The 15,612-nt window shown below is 58.3% G+C and overlaps 1 protein-coding gene across 8 annotated transcripts in view; it reads right to left on the bottom strand.

Moving 5' to 3' along the window:
- CROCC (ciliary rootlet coiled-coil, rootletin) overlaps positions 1-15,612 on the bottom strand; it is a 48,609-nt gene that overhangs the window by 18,671 nt on the left and 14,326 nt on the right. For 7 of the 8 annotated variants that reach the window (XM_013048564.2, XM_013048568.2, XM_045063836.1 and 4 more), the window contains 16 exons: positions 15,221-15,406; positions 15,038-15,121; positions 14,903-14,964; positions 14,655-14,820; positions 13,781-13,887; positions 10,284-10,520; positions 9,731-9,827; positions 8,726-8,809; positions 8,095-8,328; positions 7,198-7,397; positions 4,773-4,955; positions 3,784-3,928; positions 2,964-3,110; positions 2,475-2,705; positions 1,539-1,732; positions 1,142-1,269 (listed from right to left, as the gene is read on the bottom strand). In XM_013048564.2, coding sequence (XP_012904018.1) covers positions 1,142-1,269; positions 1,539-1,732; positions 2,475-2,705; positions 2,964-3,110; positions 3,784-3,928; positions 4,773-4,955; positions 7,198-7,397; positions 8,095-8,328; positions 8,726-8,809; positions 9,731-9,827; positions 10,284-10,520; positions 13,781-13,887; positions 14,655-14,820; positions 14,903-14,964; positions 15,038-15,121; positions 15,221-15,406 — 2,485 coding nt within the window. The remainder of the gene's footprint in view (positions 1-1,141; positions 1,270-1,538; positions 1,733-2,474; positions 2,706-2,963; positions 3,111-3,783; positions 3,929-4,772; positions 4,956-7,197; positions 7,398-8,094; positions 8,329-8,725; positions 8,810-9,730; positions 9,828-10,283; positions 10,521-13,780; positions 13,888-14,654; positions 14,821-14,902; positions 14,965-15,037; positions 15,122-15,220; positions 15,407-15,612) is intronic. The other variant, XM_013048561.2, reaches the window with a different exon arrangement.

The following is a 15,612-nucleotide window of genomic DNA, read 5'->3' as shown; positions in this document are numbered from 1 at the left end:
GAGGGACAGGAGGAGGTGACACGCCCGGGTCAGAACCTCCCTGTGGGCCAGCAGACTCAAGCCAGATGAGCCATGTGGGCGGAATCCCAGAGCGGAGAGGCTCCACCTGGGATCTAAGCTGAGCTGCCTTGGAGAAGCTTCTCACCCTCCCTGGGCCCGATTCCCCATCTGCCACATGATTCCACTGGCCCCGCCCCCCTCCCTATCTAGCCAGGATGGCATCAAAGGAAAGAAATGACATGAGGGGAAGACTCCCTCGATAGGGAGGTTAGCAAAATACAATCACCCCCATAAAGGACTGAGTGCTTACGAGGGCTCAGACTCTTGGGTGAGCCCGTGGGAGCTACTCTCACTGCAGATTCACTGTAACACTCGGGTAGCTGACCTCGTGCCCAACCTACAGAGGAGGGAGTGGAGGCTCAGAGGAAACAGGCAATTCTCCAAAGCCGAACAGCTTTCCATACAGCATCTCCTCGCATGACTGATGGCTACAAACGCGCTTGGTGGGCTGTCAGCACCAATGGATGTGACCATGGGGAAGCCACCCCCACTGTGGACAATCTAAAAGCCACCTCCTGGGTAGGAAGCCCGCCAGAGCCTCTGTCGGCATTTCCCTTCCTGGTTCTGTCTGGCCCAGGGAGATGCGGACGGGAAAGCTAATTTTTGTGGCCCAAGCAGATGCCTAGTCAAGGCTTATTGAGCAAGAGGAAGCCCTGAGTTCAGATACTGGACAGGGAACGTGGAGGGAAGCAGGGCTGTGCAGGGGGTTGGGCTGAGAGAGTCCACGGCTCTGCAGAGAACTCAGACCTCTCTAAGTGCCCTGGTGACGAGAAACAGCCACCGCTGGCCAAGCCAGGCACTGTGCCAAGGTCTTCCCGTGCTTTTCTCGCCTCATCCTAGCAACAGCCTTAGAAGGTGAGTGTTAGCACTGCTCACTGTCAGATGAGAAACCTGTGGCCCAGAGAGGGAGGAGGCTTGCCAGAGAAAGCTCGGATCTAAGTGGCAGCAGCAGGACTGGAACTCAGGTCAGCCAGACTCCAAAGCCAGTGCTCCCAACTTCTGGTGACCCCAGGACCCGACAGGTTACAGCCTGGGCTGGAGCCTGGAGTTCCCCACCCCCAACTCAGGACCCCCCCCATACCGGTGAGGGCTTCCTTGGCCAGCAGCAGGGCCTGGCCGTCGGTTTCCAGCTGCTCCCGGCGGGCCTCAAGCTGCGCCAGCTGCCGCTGCACCTCAAACAGGCTACTCTCCAGGGCTTCCTTCTCCAGGCTGCAGCACACACAATCCGAGGCCTTGGGACTCAGCTTCCCAGGCCCCAGGAAACGGTGACTCCCGGGGCGTGGCCAGCCGTGGGCCAGGTGCCAACCTACCTGCTCAGCCAGGCCCACGCTCCCTGAGGAAGCCAGGGCCCCTAGCTAGGACATGCTGGCAAGCCTGGGTCCTAAGTAACCATCCCTGCAGACCAATGCCAGGGTGTGGCTGGTCACAGTGCGGCCCCGGGCAGACCCCCAGGGTGGTAGTGAGCCCAAGGGCCTTACCGTAAGCGAGTGGCCTCCTCCGACAGGGTCCGGCCTTCTCGCTCAGCAGCTGCCAGCTGCACCGCCAGGCCAGCCCGCTCCTTGGCTAGCGCCTCCTTCTCCCGGGCCGCCCTCTCCAGCGCCTCCACCTGCCGCTGGGTCTCCCTCCGTGCCTGCTCCAGCTCGTGCTCCCGCCCGCTCAGCTGCCGGGAGAGCTGCCCCCCAACCCCGGGCACTATGAGCACCACTCCCCAAATCTCCCAGCTGCTCACCAAGCAGCACTCCAAGCCTGAGCCCAACCCCGCCCTGGCCAGGCAGGTGGGAGACCTGGGTTCAAGCTCAGGCTGGACCCCAACGTGCTATGTGTGCCTGGGACAAGTCACAGCCCTCTCTGGACCCACAACGTACACTTGTACCAAAGCACATAAGCGTCCTCACGCAGTTTGGGGGTAAGTTTCTGGAGGAGCTGAATATACAAAACAGACTCGGAGTGGAGACCTGGAGCCCTGCTCCCCATCTAGGGGATGCCCCATGGCCCATCCCCTAGAGCCCCTTCCCAGGAACCCCAGTCCCCTAGCCCCTGGATCCCTAAAGCCCTAAGGTGCCTTCCAGCTGTGTTCTACAGTCTAAGATTCCAATTCAAAAATTCTCTATCTGGTATCATATCGTGAATTCTTACTGAGCAGTGAGGTCTCCATCTACCAAGTACTTACACGGTGCACACTTCAGAACAGTCCTTTGTGATGAGAACTGTTAGCCCCATGTTACAGAGGGGGACACTGCGGCATAAGGAGGTTGGGTAGCTTGCCCAAGGCTCCCAGCTAGGAAAGGGAGGGCTGGATATAAACCCAGAATCAAGCTCCTAGGCCTGGGAGTTACGCCAGCACCTGACGCAGGGGGCTGGGAGCCTGAAAGCCCCTCCCACCTGCTCCCCCCTCGCCCCGCCCCCACACCCACCTGGGCCAGCTGCTCCTGCAGCCGGGAGCGCTCCTGGCGCAACGAGGGAAGCTGGAACTCCAGGGCCTCCCGGGCCTGCTCCGCCACCCGCAGGGAGCCCTCCAGGCCCTGCTGCTCCACCTCCTGCTCCAGCCGCAGCTGCTCCAGCCGCTCCTGCTCCTCCCTCGCCAAGGAGGCCTCCTGCTCCACCTGCCGCTGCCGGCCCAACAGGGCGGCCTTCTCCTCTTCGAGCTGCGGCAGCCGGGTGGCAGCAGAAGGAGCAGGTCGGCTCAGCCCCTCCACCTATGGAAGGGGGTCCCACCCAGGACCAAGGATGCCCCCTCCTCTGCACCACTCACCCACCCCAACCAGCCCAGGGGAGGGCCCATGGGGAGAAAGGGTGGTCCCTCGGGCGTGTGGACAGAGGGGCAGTGACCAAGACAGGTGCAGGGCTAGAGGTGTACAAGGAGGGAGGCACCGGGGTGGGGGCGCCCGCTGGCACCAGCCTACCTGGGCGACAAGGCGGTTCAGACCCAGCTTGTCCTGTGCGAGGCTCTCGTTGAGGGCGCTCAGCTTGGACAAGGAGTCCCGGAGCGAGGCCTCCTCTACTCTCAGCTTGGTCACCGAGAGCTCGAGCTCCACGCGGCCGGCCTCCGCCTGCCGGGCCAGGGCGGCCAGGGATGGTCAGAGGGGAGAGGCGGAGAGAGAAGGGAGCCGGGGAAAAGCAGGAAAAGACGTGCGGAGACGGGGAGATGGGAGAAGGTAGACAGATGGAGGCAGGAGTGTGGGGTGGCACAAGAGGCAGAGAGAGGGGGCCCCTCCGAGATGGTGGGGTCGGGGGGGTGAGAGAAGACATGACATGAGACGGAAAACTACCAGTGAGGAAGGCCTGCTGCCTTCGAAGTTACGCAAAAGCCACACATGGCAAAGCTGTGTGGGAGCAGGTGGACCCCAGGTCGTGCAGGGCAGGGCCAGGGCCAGAGGGTCCCTCAGACTGGGGTCTAGGGGGGCACTATCAGGACCCAGACTATGGGGTGGGCAGGCACCCACCAAGGACAGCACGCCTGGCTCCCACAGTCCCCAGGACCTGCATCTGGAGATGGGACGGGCTGACCTGAAAAACAGGTACTGGCCCAGGAGCGTGTCGAAAGGCAAGGACAGGACCATGAATAGAGGGCAGGTCACTTGTGGCTGGGGTGTGAGGTCAGCCTGCAGTCAGGGCTCAGCCCGAGGCCAGCCTGGCGCCGGGGTCAGTCTGCGGCCAGAGTGAGAAGGCCTAGGGCCCTGGGGGAGGGACGGGTTAGTGGTGGTGCCACCCCGAGGGTCCCACCTTGGTCAGCGCCTCGGCCACCTCGGCCTTCTCCGCCTGCAGCATGTCCCGCTGCAGCGTGGCAGAGCTCAGCGCTTCCCTCACGGCCACCAGCTCCTTCGCCAGCCCCGAGCGCTTCCCTTCCAGCTGCTCTAGCTGTCTGTGGCTGTGGGACAGAGGGTGCCGGCCGGGCCTAAGACAGGAGCCCTGGAGGCCAGAGCCTTACTCAAAAGAACAGCCAAACCCTCTGCTTCGGGCTCTGTGACTCTGGACCCCGGTTTTCACATCTGCAAAATGGGGTAACAGCTCCCTCATGAAGCTGTTTTAAGGATACAGGACCTACTGAACACGAAGTGCTTAGAACAGTGCCTGACATACCTCCCCTCCAACAGCCGGTAGAAACGTGAATGATACCGAGTACCACGAGGTACTAACCAGCACCACGACTTACGCCTCAGAGGAGAAAGCAGGGCGTGCACGGTGAAGAGGTTAACGCTGAAGGCAGAATGCCTGGGTTCAAATCCTGGCTCTTCTACTAACTAGCTGTGGGACCTTGGTCAAATTACATGACCCTTCTGTGCCTCAGTTTCACCACCCACAAAATGGGGACAGTGACAGGTCCTACATCACAGTTACCATGAGGCCTGAACAAGGGAACGTCGGCGCTTAAAATGTGTCTGGCACTTGGTAATATTATTATTAACACTATTCCTGTAACTTGCCATTTACAATATGACTATTACCACGGTCATCTGAACTCTGACTGTTGTCACCACCCCCACCCCTACCTCACAGTGGTCTTCTGATCCCAGGAAGTGAGTCTATGTCTGAGCCTGTTGCCTGAAATGGGGCTGGTCGGAAGGCCTCACCTCAGAGGGGTGCCGTGGAGATTCCTCCAGACAGCAGGGGGCGTGGGTCTGCCCCCACCGACCCCAGCCCCCAGGAACACCATTGGGAGCCCCACGGTCTGTTTCAGTGGCCCTGGCAGGAGACCAAGAAGAGCCACTGACCTGCGCTCCAGCTCCCTGCGAGCCTGCGTGCTGTCCTGCGCGGTGTCCTCCCGCTCCTCCTCCAGCCGGTCCCGCTGGCGCCTCAGCTCCTCCTGGGCCGCCTGCAGCTTCTCCCGCTCCTGCCGCAGTTCCTCGGCCTGCTGCTGGGCTGCCTGCAGGCTGCAGGCCAGGCTGTCCTTCTCCCTGCAGGACCAGAGCCGGGAGTGCTGTCAGGGACACTGGGGCTGCTTTCCCCAGGGAGGGAGGCCAAGCTGCGGGCCTAGCCTCAGCCACAGCCTCCGACCTCTAAGGCATGTGCCTCCAGGAAGCCTTCCCTGCTCCCCTCCATGGGTGACTCACTTCATCCACATCTCCCTGGAGCCGACTCTTCCCCAGGGCGACATCCCAACAGCCAACCCCCCCAGCTCAGAGGCCCAGCAGGATGGATGGAGGCACTGGCATTATTTCCAACAACCCCACCAGGTTGAAGAGGCCGGGCCAGGCTCCTGGGACCCGCAGGCAGTGCCAGTCCATTGGACAAGGAGATACCCCTACAGCTCTTCCACCCTCCCAAGCCCCACGATTCTGGAGACAGAGCTCGGTGTGCCCAGATGCCACCCTTCCTGCTGCACAGGCCGGCAGCATGTGGGAGCCAGCAGTGGAGGGACAGGGCAGCAACCGGGAACTCTGGAGATTTTCAGAGTGCTGCCTTCTCCCCGAGTTCCAGCAGTCACAACAAAGCGGGGGTGGGGAGTGTGTCTGTCACCCCTCCTTCCTAGCCAGCTGGGGTTTTCAGCTCAAGCTGAGGACTGACTGCTGGCATCGTCTCCGTGGCCCCTACCTCTTCACTCGAAGTGACAACCTGGGTGTGTACTAGACACTAAGGTCGGCAGGACGTGAGAAAAACCACACAGCACAACATCAAAACAGCACAATGCAAAGTGAGGTGCTCACTGTGTACACGACTACAGAAATGCCCTCCTTCCAAGGCATGGGAAGCTCTGGTTTTGCTTCCAGAAGGACGTGAATTCCAAGTTCTACCCCCAGCCACACCCCTGTGTCAGCTTGGACAAGTTTCTCAAGCTCGGGACAGTCACAGCTCCGAACGGCGTGAGTCTGATGGGGAGACTAACTGGGCTAAGACACGTAATGCACTTGGAACTGAGCCTGGCACCCGGCAGGTGTATGGGGAGCGTCCTCTGCCTCACTACCCAGAAGCACCACAGGAAGCAGAACTAGTGCATTCATGGGTTAGGCTGCAACGAGGGCCCACGTCTTTATTTTCCCTTCATTTTTGGAAATTTTTACTCTGCGGTTACATTTATGAAGAGACACAGCAAACCACAACAACAAAACACAAAAATAACCAGGCAGGTAAGAGCAGGTAATTTCTTAGCACTGTCCATAGAACTCTCTGAGATGATCGAAACGTTCTATGGCTGTGTGTGGCTATCGAGCACTTAAAATGTGGCGAGGACAACTGAAGGACTAAACTTTTACTTTTTAAAATGATTAACTGGGGACGCCTGGGTGGCTCAGTTGGTTAAGCAGCTGCCTTCGGCTCAGGTCATGATCCCAGCGTCCTGGGATCGAGTCCCACATCGGGCTCCTTGCTCAGCAGGGAGCCTGCTTCTCCCTCTGCCTCTGCCTGCCATTCTGTCTGCCTGTGTTCGCTCTCTCCCCCTCTCTCTCTCTGATAAATAAAAAAAAAATAATAATAAAATAAAATAAAATGATTAACTGGTTGGGCGCCTGGGTGGCTCAGTGGGTTGGGCCGCTGCCTTCGGCTCAGGTCATGATCTCAGGGTCCTGGGATCGAGGCCCGCATCGGGCTCTCTGCTCAGCGGGGAGCCTGCTTCCCTCTCTCTCTCTCTCTGCCTGCCTCTCCATCTACTTGTGATTTCTCTCTGTCAAATAAATAAATAAAATCTTTAAAAAAAAATAAATAAAAAATAAAAAATAAAATAAAATAAAATGATTAACTGGGGGCACCTGAGTGGCTCAGTCGGTTAAGCATCTGCCTTGGGCTCAGGTCATGATCCCTGAGTCCTGGGATGGAGCCCCACATCGGGCTTGCCGCTCAGGGGCGAGCCTGCTTCCTGCTCTCCTGTCTCCCAACTTGTGCTCTTGCTCTCTCTGTCAAATAAATATGTAAGATCTTTTTAAAGATAAGATTTTATGTATTTATTTACTAAAGCACAAGCAGGGGAAAGGGCACAGGGGGCAGCAGACCCCGGGCGAAGCAGGGAGCCCCACACGGGACTCAATCCCAGGACTCCAGGATCATGATCTGAGCCAAAGGCAGATGCTTGGCCGATGGAGCCACCCAGGAGCCCCCATAATGCTTAATTGAATTTTAACAGACATACAGGGCCAGTGATGACCACGTGCTTATAGGATCGGGCTGGCATGAGATCCGGGCCCCCACCTCTGACCTCTCAGGCACCTGCTCAGAAGGTCCACGGTGCTCCGCAGACGCTGGGCCTCACGCTGGGCATCCTCGTGAGCCTGGGTGGCCCCACTGGTCTCGTCCCGCAGACGCTGCAGCTGCTCCTCCAGGCCGCGGCGCTCACTCTCGCTGTCACTGAGCTGCTTCCGCAGGGCGCCCAGGAGGTCCTGGCTGGCCTCATAGCGCCCACGGATGTCCTGTGACATGGGAACCGCTGAGTCCGGGGGAGCCCCCTACTCCGCTCAACCAGTCCACTCTGCAGCCCAGGCCTGGGCCAGGAGAGGGGGGCTAAGGCCCGACACTAGGTTTCCACTCCCGGTTACTGTGCCCCCACTGCCCTTTAGAGCGCTCTTCCATGGCTCGGAGCCTCCATTTCCTTGGCCACTCTGACTTAAGCCCCACACAAACCACCAAGCACACTCTGTCCTCTCCCGGATTCTGACTACCCCGGGGCTCCCAGGCCCCTCCCCTTTGCATCCGGGTTCTGACTCTCCCCCAGACTCCTCGCTGTCCCTAGTTCTCCAGCTCTTCTGATCCTAGATTGATTCCCGCCCCCCGCCCCCACCCGGCCTTTTCCCGGTTCCCGGGTCCTGGCTCTGTCTGTCCAGTAATCTCCATTCTACCAGCGCTCTAGCTCTGCCCCAGGCTCCGCCGCCCTCTGCCCAAGTACCTCCCACTCTGGGCTCAGATCTGCCTCCTCGCTCTGGGTCACTTCCATGGGTCCTGACTCAGTTGCTTGTTCTCAGGGCTCTGGCTCTACTCCAGGACTCAGGCCCGGGCTCCTCCCCCGGAACTCTGGCTCCACCCCCAGGGCACTGGCTCCGCCCTGAGTGGCCCAAAGCCCAACCCCCAGGACTCTGGCACCGCCCTGGATGGCCCTGGGGCCCCTCCGACCTGAATCTGCAGCTGGCGCTTGTGCAGGGCCGAGTGGATCAGGGCGAGTGTGGAGGAGTCAGAGCAGGCTGGGGATGGGCCTCGGCGCGGGGATCGGCCGCGGGCCGGCGAGGAACGCCGCGGCGGGGAGGGGGTCCTGGGGCCCGAGAGCCCCCGCAGGCTGCCGTCCGATGCATCCGCCGTGCGCTCAGAGCCGCTTAGCTGGACCCCACTCTCCATGTCCGACAGCACCGCCTGAGGTGGGGTAGGGTGACCACTGAGGAGGGGGCCACGGATTAGCTGGCCCAGGCGAGGCAGTGGGGTCCCGGGGCCAGGTGTCCGGCTTCTTTGCACACTCAGCAGCACATTCCAAGCTTCCCACAGGTCTTCCCGATTCCTGGCTCACAGCCCTCGGCACCCCGGTGAGGTCTCCCATGTATCACCCAGCCGTGATCGGGCCGTTCTCACCGATGGGCTTCCCCTCTCAGGCTGGGGCTCCCCTCAGGGTAGAGTCCAGGCTCAGCCAGCAGGGGTGTCCAACAGGGGTCCCCAGGGCCCCCAACCACTCGCAGTTCAGCTCAAGGCCACCAGAGCGGCGGTGCTCCGGGCAGGCCGAGCCCCGCCCTGTACAAGGCTCCCTCCCACCTCACACCTGTGCCAGGTCCCTCAGGGTCTGCTGCAAACCCTCTCCGTCCTCTGTCTCCAGGGCCGCCTGCTCCTGGAGCCGCAGGGATTCCTGGAGTGATGTCGGGGAGACAAAGAAACGGTGGTCAGGCTCTATGCCCAGCCTGAAGCTTCCCTGTCCTCTCCCTTCCTGGAGGCCCTGCCCATCAGGAGATCTCTAAGGCCATGACCACAGGCCAGCACTTGGTAGACCCTGTAGCAGGCCCAGGGCCCCCACTGAACAGTCCAGGCCCAGAGGGGCACTGTGTCGCCATACGGGTCACACAGACTATTGGAGGAGAGCCGGACATAGGCTCAGGCCATGGGACACCTGGGTGGCTTAGCTGGTTAAGCATCTGCCTTTGGCTCAGGTCATGATCCCAGAACCCTGGGATCAAGCCCCACATCAGGCTCCCTGCTCCAAGGGGAGCGTGCTTCTCCTTCTCCCTCTATCTGTCACACCCCCTGCTTGTGTTGTCTCTCCCTAATACATAAATAAAATCTTTAAAAGAAAAGAAAAAAAAAAAAGAACCCAGGCCAGGCCCCACACAGAAGGATGACCAACCAACCCAGCAATACCCTTGAAGGGTGTCCCTCTCGGGGGAAGGCAGCCGAGCTCCGAGAAAAGGAGCCCTGGGCTAGCAGGGCACAGGCATATGTTCAAGCCCCACCTCATTGGCTCTGAGACTAGGCAAGTACTTCCCCTTGGCCTCAGCTCCCTCATCTGTATAATGGGAATCAAGCTACAGGGCTGCTGAGAGGATGAAACAGGATGAAGGAGGCGAACACACTCACCACCAAGCCTGGCACGCACTAGGGGCTCGCACTAGGGGCTCGCACCAAGCCTGGCACGCACTAAGGGGTCAGTGAATGAGGGATGAAACTGAGCCTACCCAGGATGCTAAGAGTGGCCCAAGCAAGCATGACCCTCATCCAGGGCTCTGGTCTATCTCTCGATCTCATCCTCCACATCTCAGGGGCAGCCACATCTCACCAGGGCCTCAAGCTTCTCGCTCAGGGCCTTGTTGACCCGATCCTTCTCCAGATTCTGGTTCTGAAGGCGCTCCACTGTCAGGGCCAGCTCGGTCACTCTGGAGGAAGGGCAGTAACCGAGGTGAAGGGAAGACGCGCCCCACCTTCTCCTCAAACCCACCAGCTCTGTGTCCTTCATGCCTTCCCAAACCTCAGGGAGAGACCCTAGCATCCGTGTCCCTGGCTGTGTGACCTTGAGCGAGTCCCTCCCCTCTGCGGCTCAGGCTGATCCTCTATAAAGGAGAAGGAGGTTGCCATTTGCTTTACCACTGGGACTCGCCCAGGTGTCTGGAGCGAGGAGCCCAAGTTCTAGCATCAGCAGCTAAACTGCTCATTAATGTGCCCTGGGCAAGAGCCCCCCCAAACTCAGTCTCTCCCTCTGTCACAAAGGGGGTGACTGGGGCAGACTAGGGAGAGAGGCCTGTGGCCAGTGAACAGGCTCCGCTCCTCGCTGCATCCCCAGAAGCCCCCTGCTCGGGGCAGCCCACCTCCTGGGCTGCCCACCAGGCACCCACCTGGCACTGAGATTGGCCTTGTCCAGGTTGCTCTGCACCTGCAGCTGGGCCAGCTCCTTCTCCTGGAGCACCTTGTCCCGCAGCTGCTCGTCCAGCTGTAGCTGCAGCAGCGCCTGCTTCTCCAGGGCCGCCTCGGCCCGGCTCTCAGCCAGCTGCAGGCCGGTGCTCAGCCCCAGGTCCGCCTCCTGGATGGCTCTTGAGGTCCGGGCCAGCTCCCCTCCCAAATGCAGCAGGTCTCTGGTGGAGAGAACACGGGATAGGCATGGGATGCGGGCAAGCTCCCAAGGATAAATTAAAACTATCCCAGGATGCTACAGTGGGATGTCACTAACAGGTTGGCAAAAAAAGAAAAAAGAAAAGTCACATAACACACAATGCAGGTGAGACTGTGGAGAAACAGGCCCTGCGGCAGGAGGGTAAGTGGGTGTAACCACGACACAGGGCAATTAGGAAGAGTTCTGACAATTATAAGTGGATAGGCTATTTGACCCACCGACTATACCCATAAGAGCTGATCCTACAGATATGGCCCCAATGCAAGGAAGGGGACCTGTGCACAAGGTGATCCCCTGTAGCACTGCTCATGGAAGAAATACTGGGGAGAGACTAAATGTGCATCAAGAGGGCTACCACTTTTTTAAAATTTTTATTTATTTATTTGAGACACACAGAGAGAGAATACAAAAAAGGAGGGGGCAAAGGGAGAGGGAGAAACATACTCCCTGCTGAGCAGGGAGCCGGAAGTGGGGCTCCATCCCAGGACCCCAGGATCGTGACCTGAGTTGAAAGCAGATGCTTAACCAACTAAGCCACCCAGGCGCCCCAAAAGAGGGCTACTATTAAATAAATTTGGTATATCCCCTCGGCGAATACTGTAGCCAAGAAAAATGGGGAAGCCATTGATATGGAGCCACCTCCCACTTATAGCTATTAGGTGAAGACAGAATCTTCAAGAACACAAAGATGAAATTCCACCAAGAGTATGGAGCAAAGGGGGAGGGGAGGGAGAGAAAGAGAGAGAGAGAGAGTGTGTGTGTGTGTGTGTATGTGTGTGATCTGCTGTATTTGCTTGAATAAAATAAGCCTGGAAGGTCATGAAGGAAATTGGTCATATCACTTGTCTCCAGGGAGGGAGGGAAGCATCTGGACCAGAGAAATGGAGACCGGGGAGACTTTTCACTGTACACCCTTTTGAAGTTTGAACCGTGTGAATATGTGAGTTGTTCAAAAGTAAAACGTTAAATTTTTATTTTTTAAAAGATTTATTCATTTATTGAGGTGGGGGGAGCAGAGAGAGTCCCAAGCCAACTCCACACCAAGCATGGGGCCCAACATGGGGCCCCAGCTCACAACCCTGAGATCATGACCTAAGCCAAACCCAAGAGCTGGATGCTTAACTGAGCCACTCAGAGGCTCCATATCTCAATGAAGCTTTAAAAAATTTAATCTTAAATTGAAACTAAGTAAAGTGGTACCTGAAACCCAGACCTGAATCTGATCAAGAATTAAATCCAGGGGCGCCTGGGTGGCTCAGTCGGTTAAAGTCTCTGCCTTCAGCTCAGGTCATGACCCCAGGGTCCTGGGATCAAGCCCCACATCGGCCACTCTGCTCAGCAGGGAGACGGCTTCCTCCTCTCTCTGCCTATCTCTCTGCCTATCTGTGATCTCTGTCTGTCAAATAAATAAATAAATAAAATCTTTAAAAAAAAAAAAAAAAGAATTAAATCCAGGGGTGGCTGGATGGCTCAGTTTGTTAAGCATCTTAGTCTTCGGCTCAGCTCATGATCCTGGGGTTCTGAGATCAGGCCCTGCCTTGGGCTCCCTGCTCAGCGGTGAACCTGCTTCTCCTTCTCCCTCCGCCCCTCCTCCCTGCTCCTGCTCTCTCTCACTATCTCTCTCTCTCTCAAATAAATAAGTAAAATCTTGGGACGCCTGGGTGGCTCAGTTGGTTGGATGACTGCCTTCGGCTCAGGTCACGATCCCTGACTGCTGGGATCGAGTCCCACATCAGGTTCCCAGCTCCATGGGGAGTCTGCTTCTCCCTCTGACCTTCTCCTCGCTCATGCTCTTTCTCACTGTCTCTCAAATAAATAAATAAAATCTTTAAAAAAAAAAATTAAATAAATAAATAAATAAATAAGTAAAATCTTAAAAAAGAAAATTAAATTTCACATCCAACTGACAGGAAATAGAGGGGACAAGCTGACTGAGCCAGCCAGGCGCCCCCCAACTATCCCAGTTTCCTACACGAATAAATGAAAAGACTTAAAACACAAGTCAGCCAGTCACAGTTGGTGAGCATCTATGGGTTCTAATTCAAACAAATTATAAAAACAAGTGACTTGGGGCGCCTGGGTGGCTCAGTCATTAAGTGTCTACTTTCGGCTCAGGTCATGATCCTAGGGTCTTGGGATCGAGCCCCATGCCCGGCTCCCTGCTCCTCAGGAAGCCCATTTCCCTCTCTCCCACTCCCCCTGCCTGGGTTCCCTCTCTCGCTGTGTCTCTCTCTGTCAAATAAACAAGTAAAATCTTAAAAAAAAAAAAAAAAAGAGTGAATCATCTATGACACTAATGTGTCAACTGGAAATCTGGACACTGAATATCCGATGACTTTAACATAAGATCATTAATTAAACAAAATTTTAATGCAGAAAGGGAAAGGAAGGGGTTGGCCTGCCTCAGCTCTCCCACAGTCTCACCTGCTCAAAGATTAAGCAGGACACACTCCCTTGCTGATGTGGCCCTTTGAGGCTCTCCCAGCCTGACCTCCTCCCTTCCCCTGCTTTTTGCTTCAGCCCCATCGACTGCCATGGCCTCCTACCTCCAAGCCTCCGCTCCCACTCTTCTCTCTGCCTGGAGTGCCCCTGGCTCTGCTGGTTAAAATCCTACCTAGCCCTTGAGGTCAGTGCAAATTCCACCTCCTCTATGAACTGTTTCTTTGACCTCCCCAACCCTCCCAACCTCCTTAGAATCTGGGATATTCTCTGTTCTATTTCCATGTCACTCACCACTCACTTCCTCAGTCTAGAATTTTGGGGGTCCGTATCTTTGCATCACTAGAGCCTGTGAAGTCCTGTAGCAGAAGCTGAACAGTCCAGCGGATTAAAAGCAGGAGCTATAAATCCTGACTCAGCCACTTACTTACTGCTGTGTGACCTTGGGAAGGTCACTCTACCCCTCTGAGCCTCGGTGCCCTCATCTGTAAAATGGGGATTATAGTTCCTACCTCCCAGGGACGCAGTAGATCTCGGAAGAAACAAAATGGCCAAAGAGCCTAGCTCACTGTAAACACCCAGCAAATGCTGACTGCCAGGAGTGGTAGGCGTTCACATTACTAGTTGTCTCTGCATTTCCACAGAGCCTGGCACACAGTAGGTGTGTCGGGCTGGACTGAAGTTCAACTGAGCTGAGTTGAATCCAACTCAAAAAGCGGGGCTGTCTCCCAGCTGCCGCAGCGTCTCCCCAGGCCGCCCCTCCGCCACCCGGGCCTCACTCACCTCTCGGTGGACATCTTCACCTCGCTGACCAGCCGTCGGACCCCCACAACCTGCCTCCAGAGGAGGAGCAGACGGCTGTGCTCATTGCTGAAGTAGGTGTTGAAGGACTGGAGGGAAGGCGTGCTGCGTGAGGGCCGGCCCGCCCCCTCCGCGGACAGCCCCGCCCCCGCCGCGGCCCCGCCCCTGCCGCGGCCCCGCCCCCGCCGCGGCCCCGCCTCCTCCCACAACTCAGATCGGTGGTCCCGGGACCGGGACGTGGGTCTCCCCCCCCCCCGCCCCGAGCCAGCGCCCCAGGCCAGCATACAAGGGAACTGGAGGCTGTACCGCTCGGGATCCCACGCCTCCCTCCCGCACAGGGAATCGGGGTTGCAACGCCTCCAGGGGCAGGAGGCAGCGCAAAGGTCGTAAAGTGCTGGAGAGGGCGTCTGGGCGTCTCGGTGGGTTAAAGCCTGTGCCTTCAGCTCAGGTCATGATCTCAGGATCCCGGGATCGAGCCCCATACCGGGCTCCCAGAGAGCCCCCTTCCCCCTCTTTCTGCCTGCCTTTCTGCCTACTTGTGACCTCTCTCTCTGTCAAAGAAAAAAAAAGAGAGAGATATCCTACCACCAGCGGCATCCCTGCCTCACTGTGGGCAGGTTACGTAACCTCTCTTTAAAATGAGCGTGACAGCACTCACCACGCACAGTTATTGTGAGGAACAGAGGAGAAAATGCGCGCCGGGCCCGTGGTATGGGCTGAGCAAGGCCAGCTCTTACCATAGCAACTATTTACTTCTGCTAAAGGGCTCACCCACCAGCAGGGACCCCTCTACTGACCTCTCAGGTCAGGCTGGGCCCCTGAGGCCCCACTGGCCTCCCAGCACCCCCATGCCCACCTCTTCCTCACGCCTCCACGCCGCCTCCCGCTGCTCCAGCTCCTTCCGACAGCGTGTCCAGTCGGCGGTCACCTTGCGTATGTCCTCGCTCAGAGCCTGGTTGGCTGAGTTCGCCTGGTCCAGCTGCTCTCGGAGCATGGAGTTCACCTGGGCCAGGCTGGCACTCCTGGGGGGTCCAAAAGGGACTGGTGGGCCCATGGCAGGAGAGACAGCCCTGCCAGCCCTGCGCCCTCGCAGCCGCACCCCACCTCTGCTGCTCCTCCTCCAGACGGACAAGGGCACTCTCCAGGTCATGGCTGTGCTCCGTGTCCTGGGCGGGATAAGTGGGCATGAGCCTGGGCCAGCAGAGGGAAGGGGCTACTTTGCCCCCCGCTGGCACCCACCCTCAGCCGCTGCTGCTCCAGCTCTGTGGATCTCTCCACCAGCTGCTGCTCCAGCTCCGAGCACTTCTTCCTGTACTGGAGGGTCTGTGGACAGGTGCGGAGTGGAAGGTTAGCCCCAGGGGATAGGGGCAGAGCAAAGCAAGGTGGGGGAGGGGGACAGGAGCAGGAGTGGGTGGCCCTGACCTTGGCCTGCAGCCGCTGCACAAGCTGGGCCTGCCGCTGCTGGCCCTCCTGGTAGGCCTGCAGCTTGCGCCGGTAGGAGGCCTGCTCCTCCTGCAGCTGCCTCCGCAGCTCCACGCTCTGCCGCACCAGCCCCCTGGGCTCGGGCGCTTCCAGCTCCCCAGACTCCAGCTGCACAGCCTGCTCCAGCTGCAGGGAAGGTCCCTGGGTGAGAGGCCCGGGCCTCCGGGGAAGGCAGGCACGGAACTCTGCAGAGGATGCCAGGTTGGGCCCAGACCCACAGGCCCTCAGGCATACGTGGGCAAGCCCAGGGTGGAGCGCTCACGTGCACAGGGTAACGCAGCTGTGCAGGCACACAGGCTGGGCACGCATGGACACACAGATCAGGCACGGTG

The sequence above is a fragment of the Mustela putorius genome, unplaced genomic scaffold, assembly GCF_011764305.1.
Source record: "Mustela putorius furo isolate JIRA1106 unplaced genomic scaffold, ASM1176430v1.1 tig00003853_pilon_pilon_pilon, whole genome shotgun sequence".
Classification (NCBI taxonomy): domain Eukaryota; kingdom Metazoa; phylum Chordata; class Mammalia; order Carnivora; family Mustelidae; genus Mustela; species Mustela putorius.
The sequence above is the reverse complement of the archived record's forward strand: the minus strand, read 5'-3'. Positions and strand labels throughout refer to the sequence as shown.